The sequence below is a fragment of the Formica exsecta genome, unplaced genomic scaffold, assembly GCF_003651465.1.
Source record: "Formica exsecta isolate Colony F162 unplaced genomic scaffold, ASM365146v1 scaffold82, whole genome shotgun sequence".
Classification (NCBI taxonomy): Eukaryota; Metazoa; Arthropoda; class Insecta; order Hymenoptera; family Formicidae; genus Formica; species Formica exsecta.
This window is the reverse complement of record NW_021853592.1, coordinates 318,051-334,923: the sequence shown is the minus strand read 5'-3', so window position 1 is coordinate 334,923 and position 16,873 is coordinate 318,051. Positions and strand designations below refer to the sequence as shown.

The 16,873-nt window shown below is 36.0% G+C and overlaps 2 protein-coding genes across 7 annotated transcripts in view; one reads left to right on the top strand and one right to left on the bottom strand.

Moving 5' to 3' along the window:
- LOC115244543 (midasin) overlaps positions 1-14,647 on the top strand; it is a 99,418-nt gene extending 84,771 nt beyond the window's left edge. For both annotated transcript variants that reach the window (XM_029822246.1, XM_029822247.1), the window contains 9 exons: positions 809-953; positions 1,072-1,298; positions 2,123-2,334; positions 3,332-4,332; positions 4,586-5,721; positions 6,189-10,588; positions 10,866-13,322; positions 13,531-13,771; positions 13,903-14,647. In XM_029822246.1, the coding sequence (XP_029678106.1) occupies positions 809-953; positions 1,072-1,298; positions 2,123-2,334; positions 3,332-4,332; positions 4,586-5,721; positions 6,189-10,588; positions 10,866-13,322; positions 13,531-13,771; positions 13,903-14,082 (9,999 nt within the window). In that variant the 3' untranslated portion in view covers positions 14,083-14,647. The remainder of the gene's footprint in view (positions 1-808; positions 954-1,071; positions 1,299-2,122; positions 2,335-3,331; positions 4,333-4,585; positions 5,722-6,188; positions 10,589-10,865; positions 13,323-13,530; positions 13,772-13,902) is intronic.
- LOC115244544 (zinc finger protein 2 homolog) overlaps positions 1-16,873 on the bottom strand; it is a 45,231-nt gene that overhangs the window by 25,414 nt on the left and 2,944 nt on the right. For 3 of the 5 annotated variants that reach the window (XM_029822250.1, XM_029822251.1, XM_029822248.1), the window contains exons 6-12: positions 16,594-16,835; positions 16,266-16,446; positions 15,932-16,169; positions 15,687-15,827; positions 15,374-15,490; positions 15,017-15,169; positions 14,851-14,941 (exon numbers count right to left, since the gene is read on the bottom strand). In XM_029822250.1, coding sequence (XP_029678110.1) covers positions 14,851-14,941; positions 15,017-15,169; positions 15,374-15,490; positions 15,687-15,827; positions 15,932-16,169; positions 16,266-16,446; positions 16,594-16,835 — 1,163 coding nt within the window. Of the gene's footprint in view, positions 1-39; positions 326-3,337; positions 3,435-14,850; positions 14,942-15,016; positions 15,170-15,373; positions 15,491-15,686; positions 15,828-15,931; positions 16,170-16,265; positions 16,447-16,593; positions 16,836-16,873 lie in introns of those variants that run through there. The other 2 variants (XM_029822253.1, XM_029822252.1) reach the window with 2 other exon arrangements.

Genomic DNA, 16,873 nt, shown 5'->3' with positions numbered 1-16,873 from the left:
GTGTCGCATATGCATATGCATGAGGACGAACGACCACGTGAAAATTTGTTTGATTGCGTTTATGGCATGAGATACAAATATATCGATACATAGCGATATGTATGTATATATGTATACGAACGTATAAAACGCTCAGAAATGCAGCGATACAGAATTTTCTCGGTGATTGATTTTTGTTCGTTGATATGCCGACTTATTTACCACATAGTGAATATTTTTTCGGCCGATATTTTATCGCTGCCTTCAGTTGCAAACTATTCGACGAGCTTTGTAAGTCTGCAATATCTTCCATCGACGATCTTGGTTGATATTGCAATTCAATTTCCTAGGTCAAAAAAGAAAAAGAGGAAAAGCATTTTAATAACATATATAAATATATTATCGTGTCTTATATTTCGCGCGAATCACAGTCTCTTAAAATATGTTTAAATATGTTTTTATACTTTTTTATATATTATTAATCAAATTATTGATTTTAGAGAAAAATTTCATTTTTTTAATTTTCATTATTATGTATCTGGATAAATTTACCTTATATTATAATTCTGTTAAAGTATTTAAATCGCAAGTTGTTTTTATTCACTTAATTTTGTTAATTATAATAAATAAATAAGATTTTTTTTCTTGATAAATACCTCGGGTTCGCTAAACCCGTACTCATTGCGAATCCCTGAGGGGATCCAATTATAATAAATGATGTACGCAATTGTCATATATAATTTAAAACTAATAAATTTAAATTAATAAAATAACTTTATATCCTCTTTTACAACTTAAACATGATCAGAATTTCTTATCATTTCTTTAGACGGATTACAATCGACATCTCGAGCAACTATTTGAACGCGTAACGGCTCTGCTTATCGATAGCTTGCAAACGAAGATAACCATCGACAAATTGGAGCAAGTTGTTGAACTTCATAAGCATTTGGAACAAGTGCGACATTTATTTGGTAAGTAAAACGAACATTTCACTGTCAGGATGAAATTTTCTTTTTGCCGAGAAAGAAAAATCTGATCTTTATTACGGACAATGATTAATCTTATCACTCACTATTCGTTTGTCGCCAGATGAAAATGTCACCGGTAAAACAATGGCAGCGGAAAGCGAGCTATTTTTAAATAAAATCAAGGAATTGTTAATATTGGTATCAGCGATCAAGTCTTGGGAACCTTCCCGCGAATCGGAATTACGAGATATCGAGTCAAGATTGGAAAGTCTATCGATTTCTGTCAAAGAGGATAAATGTCTGAATGCTGGCGGAAAATTTGAATGGGTGGATAGTGTATTAGTAAAGGTATTCCATCAGCGATACAAACTTCTGTAGATTGTTTTGGCAAAGAAAAAGAAAGAGCTACACTTCTATCGGGATGTATTGCGAATATTTTACACAGTTGAGATGCGAACATTTTATAAGAAATATTTTGACAAGGTCGCTTTAAAATGTGTGTTCGTCATATTTATTCCTCGAACTTGATTTAGGCAACTTTTATACGGTATCCTGATAATGCTTCTCATATTTTACATATCGCGGATATCAACTAGCGGTAAAGTTGCACCACTTTGAACTTTACTCCGCGCGCTGCCTTTTTCAATATTTTATCCTTGACATACGATAATGTATAAGTGTTGTTGAAGTTTTAATAGAGTCAAAAATTGCGACTTCCAAAACTTTTCTAACACGTAAAACTACTTCATTTTTATTGCAATTGTGAAGTGCAAAACTTTAATATCTTATGTGTGTAGCTATTTCTAGGTCTACATAATATATCTTATTCACATTTACATATTCTCTGTCTATGTAGACATATACATATATTACGCAAAGAAACTTTCTGCTTTTTTTTGCTACCTTTTTCTGCTTTTTTTCATATTTTTTATCAAAAGTTTTTAATGCATCTAGAAACTAAAATAATAAGAAAATAAATATAGAAAAGGACATTTATCTTGAAAAAAAAACAGAATAATATTAATTATTTTATAAATCGAAAATGTAGAAATATTTAAATATATATGTATATGAAATAAGCTTTTGTCTTTAAGAAAAATTGATATTGTAAAATTTCAACTTTTGATCAACAAAACATTTATTTAAACAGTATAATAACGGAATCATTTTAGTGTTTGCAAGATGGCACTTGGCTACTCATCGACCAAGTTAATTTATGCAGCCCCGCTGTATTAGACAGACTTAATGGACTGTTAGAGCCAAACGGTGTTCTCAGTATCGGTGAGCGGGGTGTTGATAGTGAAGGCAATGTCGTCACCATTAAGCCACACGAAAATTTCCGTTTATTTCTAACTATGGACCCTCGATACGGCGAAATTTCCAGGTAATTTCTCTCTTGATACGTAATAATTTAATCATATGACTTTTCATTACAGTTAATCACATATAAAAACCACTCAAAAAAGTGGTATTGCAACTACAGCAAAAATTTTCTGGGTGCGCAAAATTAACTGAGGTACATAAATGATTAGCAAATACTGTGATATCGCATATGTTTCGCATTTAATCAATCTAAGTGACAGAGACAGAATTTATATCTGAACTGTTTGTGAAATTTAGAAAGAATGTTTTTCTGTGGCGCCTATCCATGTTAAGGCCAATCATACTTGTTATAAAGTTTGGCTGTGGTACACAGAAAAAATTAGCGGCAAGAAACAAATGAATATATAATCCTCACATCTAACATATTTGTATAACGCGCCCAATCTATCTAGCTCTTTTAAACAATTTCTCTCAATTTTTCGATGCTGCAGTTATAATTGGCAGTTATATTTCTCACAAAGATCGTTCTAGCTGTAGTATCGAAACTCATATTTATCCAATGCAGTGATTAACATTTGGCAATGGGACCTAAATTTTCTAGAAGATATTATTAGAATATTGCTGCTATAAATTCTATATGTGTAACAGACAATATTCTAACAGATACAAAAAATAGCGATAAATTTTTGTTGTGACACCTAGAAATCTACCTATATCAGCAAGACATTTTTTTGAGTGACCATAAAATTCAGTGTTCGATTCCGAAAATATATCAATTCATAAACCTATATATTTATTATGTACACATATTTATCAATACGTGATAGATATAGATTAAATGAAAGAAGTTGCTAACGAGATGACAATTTTATTATAATATTCAAAGAGAATACGATAATCGCTATATAAATTCATTATATACGATTACGATAAAAGTTTAAAATTACAATTATAATCGGTGCGAAATAAGACAACTATAGTAATTCTATCGCGATAGTATTAATATATTTATCATTTTCGATATATTTAAGTATAATATATTTGTTTTACGATTTTAGGGCCATGCGTAATAGAGGCGTTGAAATTTACATGTTTGGTCCGAAGGAGAACATCTATGATGATGCGATCGATCTCAAGTCGCTGCTATCTAATGCTGGTATCCTGAAATCGACACAACGCGATGCGTTACTCGAGATTTACGAGATCATGTCGAAAGAGATGATCGCGGTGGACCGATTCAGTGCGGTCGATTTGTTACACACCGCGTTCCTGGTGAAGCAACGATCCTTGCGCGGGTTCCCCGCGGAGCTATCAATCAGAAATGCATGTATCGACGTCTATATAAAAGCTAGACCAATGCGCGATCCGCGATTCAGAGAACATCTGATTTCTCTGATCGATGAAATCATCGAACGGCATGTTGCCAACAATGAAGAGATGGTCGCTGTGATCGATATGGATGCCGCCACGTGGAGCGTAAAAAATCTGCAAGATAATTCGAGACTCACTATAATCAGACAGCAAGGTTTACTATTCAAGGCGGCTCTCCAAATGTACGAATTAGGTCTAAAACATATTCCAGAAAATATTGAAAGAAATATTGTTACATCGAAATTATTAAATGACTTTTGCGGTCTTAAAGAGGATGAAGAATATGTAATGAACGTTGACGTCACTGAGATATTGCCATATTTTCTGTTGAATTTTTATGAACAATCCTCGCGAGACGATGCGCCTCTCAGGAAGGAGTGGATCTCGAAGATACTACGAGAACACGCAGTATTTAACGAACTTGAGAAACAAAGCGCATTAATAGCGAATATAATCATATTATTTCGCTTTCGTTCTGCAAACGTAAAAAATTTGCCTTGGGATTTGTGGCAGCTTGTTGGAAGAATGACATATGATGAAGACAATAACGCTTGCAATGACGCAAATAAATTATTACTGCTATTGTACGCGCGCAGTATGGTACTCACAAATGACATAACGAAAGCGGAAATATTACAGAATAAAAAGGCAATATCTGTCAAACAATATTCCAGCATTGTACATCACGGTAAATATTCTATATTGCATTAATATTATATTAATGATATCGCGTCTTAGATAGAAGAGTATCACAATTTTTAAAAAAGTTATTTTGATTCTATGCCGCGTAAATATACTTTACTATCTTTATTTTATAAAGTAAAATCTATAATTTTTTTAAGAGTGTTTCTTTCGATTATTATTTACTTTTTAATTGTTCCTTTTCATTCTAAGATACGATATTTAATAAAATCAAAGTTATTAGCAGATAATATTTACAGGTAAGCTATTCTCGCAATTGAAGAACCAACCGCTTATAACATATTTCGTGCAATTCATTGAACGAGCGAATTCTTACATCGAGGCAATTCTACAAGATAACGATATAAGCGTGAACCCCGAAGAATTCGTAGAACTGAGGAAGGAGTTAAAATGGTACACGAGATTCGAGAGGCTGGGCGAAACGACATTAATAAACAAGTTGAAAAAGTCTAAAAGCATATTCACGAATCTAGAACAAATCTCTTCGTTGCTAAATGTGCACTATAAGTGGCTGTTAAAGTTCTTGCGCAAACTATCAACAATAGCCGGACAGTTTCCGAATGAGAAGACTGCGAGCGAGATCGAGTTGTGGGAGATCGTATCCCAAATAAACAACCAACTGGATTCGGTGTACGATCCTATCAAAAAGATATCGAAAAGAGTCAAAAAGTACTTAACACTTCCACCGCCTCACTCTTCAGAGATCTGCATGAAAGTGCACTCGGGGCTAAGAAGACTAACGAAAGATTTCAACATAAGAAATGAAAACGGCATGGTCCTTCTAAAACAAGAACTGAAGATCATATCCGTGCAACTAAAGGACGCGCTGGCGATGAGACATCAAATGATCTCTCTGTGGAGCGATGTTTATTCAAGGAAACCGATCGAAGAGATGACGAGCATCGTCGAGGTGGAGCGATTCTGCGACGAGAGCCACATTCGTCTACAAGTTTCCGCGGATATCGAGAACGTTCGAAACAGAGTGCGCTCACTTCCAGAGGAGGAAATGACACAGTTGAACGCGAAGATACAGTTGTGGCCGATTCACGAGTACGTCTTTATGTCGTTCGCCTGTATTATGCAGGCAGAGATATGTCGGGAAGGAACGATTTCCACTACCACCTCGACGGAATGTCTCGCGAGATTCGCAGATATGCCTAGTATACCGAGCAATTTGATCGGCTTGCTGAACGCGATGACTCGAACGGAGATCGAATGTACACAGAAGATCTTGTTGCTACCGGAATTGTTCTGTCAGCTCGAGCAATTCGCTCGGCAATCTCACGCTTTCAAGAATACAAACCGCCTTTTACACTGGCGTGGTATAACGGAAGAGGATATAGACAGATCACAAACTTCCTATGCCGAGTGCAAGGTTTGTACATCTTGTTTTTATATAGAAAAAAAATTTTGTGACTTATATACTTAGATTTAGAAACTCTCTTCTTCTGAAACTGATTTTAAAATTAATTATTACTTTGATTTTGTCATTTATTTCTGTTAGAAATAATATAAGAATCTTTCAAAATCTGTGATATTAAATCACACACACACGCATATATTAATGTTTGCACATCTATTAATTAATATCTTTATGTATATGGAACTTGCAGTATATTTTTAAATTCAAAATTAAAATAATATAACAATATGTTAATGAACTAAATAATTTGAAGTTAACTTCAAATTAATAATCATATAATTGCTCTCAAATTAAATAAATAGTACTTTTATCCTTCATTGAAATATTTTTCTTTAAACTTTTAAGTCATTCTCATTGCAACTTTAAAAAAAAAATTATTGATGAATATTGCATTAATTTTTACTTATGTATATTTATAGACGGAAAGCTACTTCGGCGGGGCCGTTCTCTTAAATCTAGTGCTGCAATTAATGTTAAACAAAACAAATGGAGAGAAGGAAAGAAAGAATGTACTTTCATCAATCGCGCTCGGAACATATATGGCGCAAATGGATCAATTGCAGCTGCTAAATGAGATTTTATGGCGGAATAGTATTTCGTTAACAAACAAACCATATGATTTTATCAGCAGTGACTTGATAACATTAAAGTTTTATTTACGCTTGTACTTATCCGCAATCGATAGAATGAACGCCGAAAATGATGTACCTGATTTAATTGCGAATGTTATAGAGAAACAAGGTGGAAGTAGCGCGACTGCCATAAGAAATAGGCTGCAAACTGATTATTTCCAACCGGTAGAAGAATTCCGTAGAGCGTGCGACGAGATAAATAGCATCGATGAGACAAGTGTCGGTAAAGAGGAAGATATAATTCAACGAGGGAGAGCGTGGATATTGCTCGGTTATATTCAGTTACTACTTTTTGGAAAGTTAGATCTGATCGATCCCGTGTACAAGGTGGAACTGAAGCTCAAATATCTAGAGGAGGACGTCGCCGATTGCAGAAAAATGATATATGTTACATCGTTACAGAATCGTATTCTAGGATTATCAGCGGAGAACGAACACGCTCATCCCAGACTTGTAGCCGTAAAAAATTGCGAAAGAAATTCGCTGAAGACGAGAGACAAACTCAGCTATTTGAAAGCATTCAGATCACCATCCGTCGATTTTGCTTCGCTCAGCAACGACTGTGCCAATTTTACAAATCAAGTAGGTTCCTACAAGATGGTGGAGAAGCACATGAGTAACCTATGCGCGATCGCGAGTCAAGAATGCAAATCGACCAATCTTTTGACCTTCAACACCGTTATAAAAGAAGCGGAAACTTGGAGTTTGTCGGTGCAAAGATTCGCCGCGCAAATTGAGGTAAAGTACTTCTCGGTTTACCCAGATATAATTCTTCCGCTGCTGGCGGCCTTGACACAATTGAGTCACGGTGTTGATGTGCTGATCAACGAAATTCGACGACGGCTATCTCTCCATACAAATGGAGTGTCCGATCCCGAAGCTTTGATATACAACTTGATCCGGTTTCCGACGATCGGTCAAGGACAGGAGAGCCTTTTGAACCTGAGTGATTTGTGCGTTTCCAGAAGCACGAGAAGTTTGATTGAAAATTCGGACGCGTTTGTCAGAATGCAGAAGCAGTTCCGAATATTTAAGTCAGGTTTGCATGAACTTCACAACCATGTGATTCTCAACAGAGGTCTGACCAAGTCACTGTGGCGAGAGGTGAACGAGTTGCTGCAGCAAATAGTCCTAATTTGGAAGCAACAGCAACAAGAGGAGGAGAGACGAGCCGTGGAGAGGGACAGTCTATACAAGAACAAGATCGAAAGTCATGGAAATACGTTGACTGAAGAGCAAGAACTCGCTCTGGAAGTCCGCAAGCTATTTCCCACGCATCGCGAAAGAGATTTTCACGACATAGAGGACGGTTCACAGTCTTCTCTCGATCGGAATAACGCGTTGCCGACCGAATCAAACAAATCGGAATCGACCTTTAGCGGTCTCATCACCAAGGATGATATCAAGGAGATTCAAGAGATCCACTCAGACATCGTTACGTCCTTCATCACGACCAAGTGGATATGTAACAGTTCCACTTTGGTGTGCTCGACGGATTATGTCGGACCTCTAATGCAGAGGTATAATACTGTATACGAAATACTCGATCATGTACTACCGAGTTTGAGCGAAGGACTCGCGATTAAACTATACAACAGCTTGAATCTCCTAGTCACTTTGGGGCTGCAAGCGAATGAAGAGAAGAGCGCGGATCGAATTTTACGTGAGAACATTGGAGTGCAAACAAAAGCGCACGATTTCTATAAGGAATGCAACATCAAGGAAACAAAACAGTGTCTGCCGTTGTGCGAAAAGATTTTAAATCGCGTTAATCAGCTGTTGGAAGAATGGCCAGAGCATCCCGCCCTAAGATCGATACGATGTATAATAGAGAGAATCTATACGTTCTCGATCACGTCGCCTATCTCCAGGTTCCTGACGGGTCTCGAGCTGCTGCTTGTCAAGATGAAGCAATGGGAGGATAACGCACATAGCGGCGTTAGTATGGGAGACTATATACCCGCGTTGACGCAGCAAATAATATCGTGGAGAAGATTGGAATTGTCTTGTTGGAAAGGTTTGCTCGACGCGACGTTTGAAGATCTTAGATCGAACACGTCCAAATGGTGGTTCTTCCTATATGCGTTGATTGAGAGTTACATCAGGAGATCCGCGAGGAGTGACATCGAACGTCTGAACGCGAACGACGAGTTTGTCACTAAGGAAAAGTTGATGGAATCGCTGGAGCGTTTCATGAACGAGTCATCTCTTGTCGAGTTTGAATCGCGATTAAATCTCCTCTTGACGTTCCATTGTCATGTGTATTATTTCGACGACAGTGACGTAAAGAACGAACTCTCGGCTATATTGTGGAACATGTACAATTATTATAAACAATTCATGGACGACGTAAACGCGAGAATCGCCGCATTGAGAACGCCCATCAAGAAGAAACTGGAGAATTACGTTAAAATTGCGCGATGGAATGATATCAATTACTGGGCAGTGAAGGAAACAGTCGAAAAGACGCATCGTACTCTACATAAGTATGCGAAGGAATTTCAGAGCGCTTTGAAACAGAGCGTGTCTTCTTGTTTGATCGTCAAGTCAAAATCTTATAGTATAGAGATCAAACAACAAGGCGTCTGGGATGTTCAAGAACATCACAAATATATGACCAATCTTGAAGATTTTATCACAGAGAAACCTCCGCGATCTGTAGAGGTAAAAACGCTGTTTACAAACGGACTTATCATGAAAGCAGATACGTTGCTGACGACGGCCAAGGATCTATGTAAAAAGATAATCCTGACAAGTTCTTATCCGTGTATACGATCAGAACTTGAGAAATTTGTCATGAACTTCATGGAGCAGAGCGCGCGTCTTCGAGACATGGATATTGACAGAAGTTTGCCAAAGGGCAAACAAAAATCTCAGGCGAAGAGTATCTTGCAGCAGAAGAGAATGACGCTCGCCAATTATTTCAAGGCATTGACTCAAATGGGTGTATCCTATCGTATCGGTGCATTAACATTGAAGAACAACGCGGACAAGGTAATAGATTACACAGTGTCACCCTTGAATCTATCCGCAATCGATCAATATTTCAAATTGAAAAAGATAGACCAGCACATGTTGACGCAATGGCAGGGCTGCGAGAAGTATTATTACAAGTCTCTTATCAGATTAAATGCTCTCAACGCGATGCTCAGCACAAGCCAAACCGACCTGGGGTTGCAAAATATGGAACGTTGTCGAGGATATTCCGCGCACATGATGCTGATGGCTAACAAACAGAAGATGACAATAGCACGATCGTTTGATCGGTTTTCATCGCTACGCATACAGATTTCAAATCTATCCGAAATACGCAAGCAAGATCTGAATATATCGAAGCAACGCGATGGCCAAGATTGCGCAAAGAGCTTGAAGACATTACTGATAACGTTGGAAGCTGGATTCGAGCAGCTGCTGCTGTTTCTGCAATGCTGCCCCGCAGAATCACCAGCGGATTCGAATAGAGCCGTGCTCACCTTACACGCGAACGCACTTTCTATAATTGCCGTCTCTCGAATTGACGAAGTTTGGAGGAATGCGAACACATTGTTGGAGAATAGCTTAAAATCTGTAAAAGCAACCGCAAAATGTTTCCACGCCTTATTCATGCCGTTTGAAATATTATCAGTAGATCATTCCATCCATGCTTTATTAAGTTCGAAACACTTTGAATTCTTGGAGCAATGCTACGCAATGATTGAAGATCTAAGAATGCGATCTAAAGAACTGAAAAAAATGTTTGAGAGCTCGAATGTTATACATCCTATCTGGGAAAATATAGCGTTCTTGGATACGAAGATGGAATGCTTTCTTCATAACTATGATGAAAATTTACGAAAATCCGAAGAAGATAAAGAGCAATTAAAAGAAAATAATAACGCTGTGGAGCAATACGAATTAGCACTGGAACATTTAATAAACACGATATTGCTTATCATACAAAAAAAATACAAGAATCATATTAATTTGAACGATATGGTACACGCAAGCGAGACACCAAATGAGGAAGATAATGAAAATGATAAAGATATAGAGAGAAAAATAGAAGAAAATGGATTAAACGAAAAACTAGTTGAATTCCTTGAGCGGGATATAACCGAATTAAAATTATGCAAAGTATCCAATTCATTTTTCAATCTTCTACTATCGATACGTGAATTCGACCTACAATCAGCAAATTATTGTACCGGGTAAGAATTATTTTATTATTTAATATTTTAAACAGCACACAGATAATTTTAAAATGTAATGTAATGTTTCTTTCAGAAATCTTTTGTTAAAAAAAAACATATTTCCATATCTATAAACGAAAAAAAATATTAATAAATTAATATTAATAAAATAAATAATATAATATTAATAAAATAATATTAATATAATATTAATAAAATTTCGTGAAGATAAAACAGATTTTAAATTCTACGAAATGAATTGATATAGATAAATGCCCATTATTATTTCTTCCAGATTGCTCCTAAAATGTTTACCACTGCTGGAACAATATCTCTTGTTTGCCCAGTTTTATTTATGTGAACAAGTGGCGTCATTCCGCGTCACGTGTAAAATGCTATATCTGCAATTAAATGTCTTCCTGGACCTGGCTGCAAATGGATTTTGCGTGCCAAAAGATTTAGACCTTGAGGAAGGTGAAACAGATGAATCGGGCGAAAAGACAGGAAAAGGCGGGATGGGCTTAGCTGATGGTGAAGGAACGAAAGACGTCTCCGATCAGATAGAATCCGAGGATCAGCTTGAGGACGCAAGACCCGCAGATCAAGAGCAGGAGAAACAGGACGATAAGATTTGTAAGGAAGAGGAAAAGGGAATTGACATGTCCGAGGATTTCGATAGTAAACCTCAGGATATAGAGAAAAACGATGATGATGAAGAACAGAGCGACGATGACGAAAATAATGATTTGGATAAAGAAATGGGAGAGACGGGAGAAGATGCTGAACAGCTTGATAAACAAATCTGGGGTGACGATAAAGAAGAATCCCAAGATGATAATCAGCAGCCAGAGAACGAAGATGAAAAGGAAGGAACGGGTGAACGAATCGGTGAAAAGGAAATGGGTGCAAAAGATGACGAAGACAAGAGAAAACAGCATGACGATAACGATGCGAATCACGATGAAAGTCGAGAAGAGGAAAATAAAAAGGAAATAAATGAACTGAACGAGCCAGAGATAGATGAAGATCAGATTAATCCTTATCACGGAAAATTCCAACCTCAACCCGAACCTCAACAACTGGATCTACCAGAAGATATAAATTTAGATGAAGACGATAAGGAAGATAAGGAAGATCATGGCGAAGAGGAGAATCCGTTCGATATCGATGAGATGAAGGATCTTAAACCGTCGCCAGAGAAGATGGATGTGGAATTTGAGAAAGAAACTGAGGAAAATAAAGAAAACGATCCCGAAAAGGAGTCTAGCGAGGACGAAGACGAGAACTGTGACAGTATGGACTTGGATGGACAAAAAACACAGGAAGAGCTCGAAACTAATCAGGAAACTAAAGAGAACGATAAAGAAAATGCGGAAACCGAAAACAAAGATGAGGAGCAAAATCGAGATGAAGAAGCGGAAGAGAAGTTGCAAGAAAAGGCAGCGCCAAGTGCAGATGATGCGAGCAAGCAAATGGATTCTACGCAACAAGTTGAAGAAATGACGGAAGGTTCGCGGGATACAGTGGCACAACAGTCGGATCAGGCCAAAGATCAGCAGGAGATGTCAGCCGAAAATACTCAAGAGGATAGTAACGATAACGGCACCGGTCAATCGGAGTCAGCGCAGCAAGAAAGCGGGCATTCAGGGTCGTCCAAGCAGGAAACTATTCCCGCTTCGCAGAGAAACACTATGACAAAATCAATCGAGAAGAGAAAAAACCCAGGCAAGAGCAACGAAGATCGCAGTTTGCCGGACAAATTCGAGCCAGCGTTGAAAAAGTTGAAAACAATCTACACGCAGGACGAAGTATCGAAGGAGGAGAAAGAGGATAATTCAGACAACACTGATGGAGACAAGGCCGAGATGGCTAAACACGTAAAGGATTCCGAGAGATTCGACGATTACACACTCGACGCCGCGACAGAGGATCAAGTCAGGCAACAAGTTTCTAACACAGATAAAGAAAAAGAGGATCAGGAAGAGAAAAAGGATGATGCTATAGTGGAAATGCACGAAGACGAAGAAAATAACATGGCAGATAATAAAATAAAAGAGCAAAGACCGGAAAAGATTTCCGACACTCCAAACGATAAACACAAGGATTCCGATGGTAAAAGAAACAACATTGAGAATAATCAGGAGACGACGGTTGAGTTAGAAGGGGAAATAGCGGAGACTATGAGGGTACAGAGAGGAAATGAGACTATATTTCATACAATGGAATGGAATGTGGAAGAAAATAATTTTGATTCTAGTTATACGGAGAGAAAACGATTAGAAATAGAAAAAATGTTAGCCGAGTGGACGCAGATACCATCCACGGAAGAAGCTACAGCCGCGTGGAATTGTTTATGTTCGGTCACGGATGCAGCCGCTCGAGATTTATCGGAGAAATTGAGACTGGTTTTGGAGCCTACGCAGGCATCAAGATTGAGGGGTGATTATAAGACAGGCAAACGCATTAATATGCGGAAGATCATTCCATACATAGCCAGCCAATTTCGTAAGGATAAAATCTGGCTCAGGCGCACAAAGCCCTTTAAACGTGATTATCAGATTATTCTCGCATTGGACGATTCCAGCAGCATGGCAGATAATCATTCTAAAGAATTGGCCTTCGAATCTCTATCGTTGATTAGCAAGGCTATGACATATCTGGAAGTAGGGCAACTTAGTGTTGTAAGCTTTGGAGAACAAATGAAAATATTACATCCTTTGGGAGAAGCTTTCACAGAACAAAGTGGATCTAGGTATTTATATCCTTATTTAATATAAATATTTAATTCAATAAATTATAAGCTAAATATATAGTTTGGAGATAAATAACATTAATCTTTCAATAGTCCATTTTATATGTTTAGCTGTGCTTTGACTTCATTTAATTAGGATAATTCTATTTTGTTTTATTGAATGTGTGAGAATATTAATATTTCATATTTTATTCTTTTCGTTTTTTAGGCTAATACAAGAAGTGAGATTTGATCAAAGAAAAACGATGATTGGTCAATTGGTCAATTCTATAGTGGAGATGTTTGAAAATCAATGTACCTCATCCGACAATGCTAAGCTGTTAGTAGTATTGTCAGATGGCAGAGGAATATTTTCAGAAGGAAAAAAAATCGTAAATGAAGCCATAAGGAGAGCTAAACTGGCAGACATCTTTCTAGTGTTTATAATAGTTGACAATCCAATGAACAAGGTAATTTTTAATCGTATTTCAAAATGATGTCATATTATTAATAATCGTCGCGATATATATTAATAGTTCAAATTATTGATAAATTAAAAAAAAAGTAGTTATTAAAAAGCTTGGCTTTTATGTTTTTACAGGATTCTGTATTGGATATTCGTATACCTATATTTGAAGATACGAAAGTCAGATTTCAATCGTACATGGATAACTTTCCATTTCCATTCTACATAATTCTTAGAGACATAAACACATTACCGGGTGTTCTGAGCGATGCCTTACGCCAATGGTTTGAAGTAGTTGGAAAAATGGATACTTAAAGTAATTTTAAGCATTAGAAAATTAGTTTTAGAAATTTGTTATATTCACATATATGTTCTTAATTACTAAGTATATGTATATATGTACCAGAAATTGTGATAAGAAACAAACTTTAGTGTGACTTTAAATAATAAAAACTTATCATTTGCAAATCTTATAACGCTACATTAAACTTAATTACATTGCAAATAGTTAAAGTGAATAATCAGACTGTATTTAAGTTTTTTTGCCATTTTTTAGCATTTTATATCTTAAATCTAAGTTATTTTGTTTAATCTTGTCACATTTTACACATTTTTTCAATAATATATATCATGAAAATCATGCTTAAAGTTTGTTTGTTTGTCTGTTTTTTTATTTTTTTTATTTTTTATTTTTTAATTGATTTAAGCTGATATATATATATATACATAAAAATTTGTCACATAAAGGATTTGACAATAAAGACTCAGCAATTAAGATAAGAAGAGAGCGCTTGAATATAATAAATAATTTAATCACCAAATCTATAGAGATACTAAGAAAACTTATAAATACAATAAAATTCCGTTTTTCTAATCAGAATGTCTATCCTGATTTTTGCTCCAATCAATTATGCAGGGTATATTGATAGTGTTAATAAATTCAAGTATTTTGTACTAAGCTCAACCAACTTCTACCCTCTCCATCTACAGATGAGGGAAATCTAATCTGTACTAGTCGCACGTTTTTGTTCTCCTCTACTATCTCTTTATAATCTGTAGTGGCTGGCACAACTATCGTCTCACCTTCATCATCCTCATTATAAGCGTATACTGTTTCCACTTGTTCCACAGCTTCAGTTTTGCATTCTATATCGTCACTCTCTACGAAATCCATCTATGAGAGAAAACACGGCATTTAATGCGATAAACAGATATCATTGCGAGCTTTCGAGAAATGTTGTTAGTTTACCTGATCCTCAACAACGAGATCCACTTCGCCGCTTACGGTTTCTTCCGCGGGTATATTCAATACAACATCCTCTTCATTATAAATTTGATCTCCTTCTTGCTGTATAATCACGTGATCTTTCAATTCAGTCACGTACAATTCGGTTTCATTTAGCTATATATAAACAAGCAAATATAGCATCCCACATAGTAAAATTCTGTATATTAGAATGTAAATTCTACACAATAAAATTGCCACTTGAATTATTATTAAGAATACATACATTATATAAAATCTTTTTACATTTTCTATTTGTGAATGTAACATTGTTGACATGGTTTGCATGGCATATTATGTCATGTACAAAAAAAAATTTACCTGTTCAGTTTCGGTTTCTTCCATCAATACTTCGCCATTATTAGGAATTGTTATTACTTGATCATCTTCTGTTGTCAGTCGTGGCTGATTCACTACTATGGTGTCATTTAAATGACCCTAGATAATGGATAATATTTAATACATCAAATAATGTTACTGATAATCTAATATACATTGCAATATATGGTAATGAAATTATGTACAACATAAATATATAATAAGTAAAAATAGGTATTTTGTAATGAATCACATATGATTATTTATATATATATATATTAAAAGAATAATGAATTAACTATTTTTCATACATTACCTGAGTTTGCATATGGGCATAAAGCAATGGTTTTCTCATAAATCCCATTCCACATACCAAACATTCGTATGGTTTTTTATCACTATGAATAAATCTATGCGCATTTCTATTATCCCTACTATTAAAAGCTTTACCACAGACCTGAAAAGATACATTCACATTGAACATTCAGAATGCAAGAATGAAAATAGTCGAATGAAATGTAAAAAAAATAATCGTTTTAACAATAATTCTAAAGGATATACTTCGCAAAGATATGGTTTCTCGCCCGTATGTATGCGCCTGTGTTTCTTGAAGTGCTCAGGATAAACGAACGTAGCTGTACATACGTCGCATTTGTACGGTCTTTCACCAGTGTGGGCTGCTTTTATATGGTAATCTAACAATCTTCTTCTTTTGAAACCTTTTTGACATTTGTCGCATTTATAACGTTTATCGTTATAATGCGTTGCTCGCTTGTGGGATTGTAAATTCGATCTCTGACTGAACACAAAAATAACAATCTTAACTATCGTTTTTGAATAATTAATTTAACTATACAGAACTGTATTGCTATAAATCCATTTTGCTGAAACTCACCTAAATGTTGCTCCGCAGAACTCGCACTGATATGGTTTCTCACCTGTATGGGTTCGCTCATGATCACGTATTTCTGCTTTACGTGCAAACGCTTTGCCACATATTCTACAAATGTAGGGTTTATATCCAGTATGTACTATGTTGTGTACTTCCAAATTGTGAGGTGAGCCAAAAGCCTTGCCTTTAATTTTTAAAAAGAGATATTAATGTGTGAATAAGGAAATGTTTAAATAAAAGATAACTCTTGTGAGTGTTGATATAAAAGACATTAGTTCATCGAAAATATAAAAAATATAGACTTTCATCATATGAAATGTATCAATCTTACCGCATTGGTGACATACATGTTCCTTTATGCCATTATGCGTTCGTTCATGTTGATTCAAATTTTGCTGGTTCAAAAATGTTTTATTGCATTGAGTGCACTCAAATGGACGAGGTCGTACTTCATGTGTTTTTATGTGCGCTTTATATGTGTACTTGGATGTAAAATCTTTATTACATGTTTCGCATACATATGGACGTACACCCATGTGTGTATTCATATGTTCTTCCAATAGATTTTTTGAACTGAAGCAGAGATAATGATTTTACACATTTCACATTTT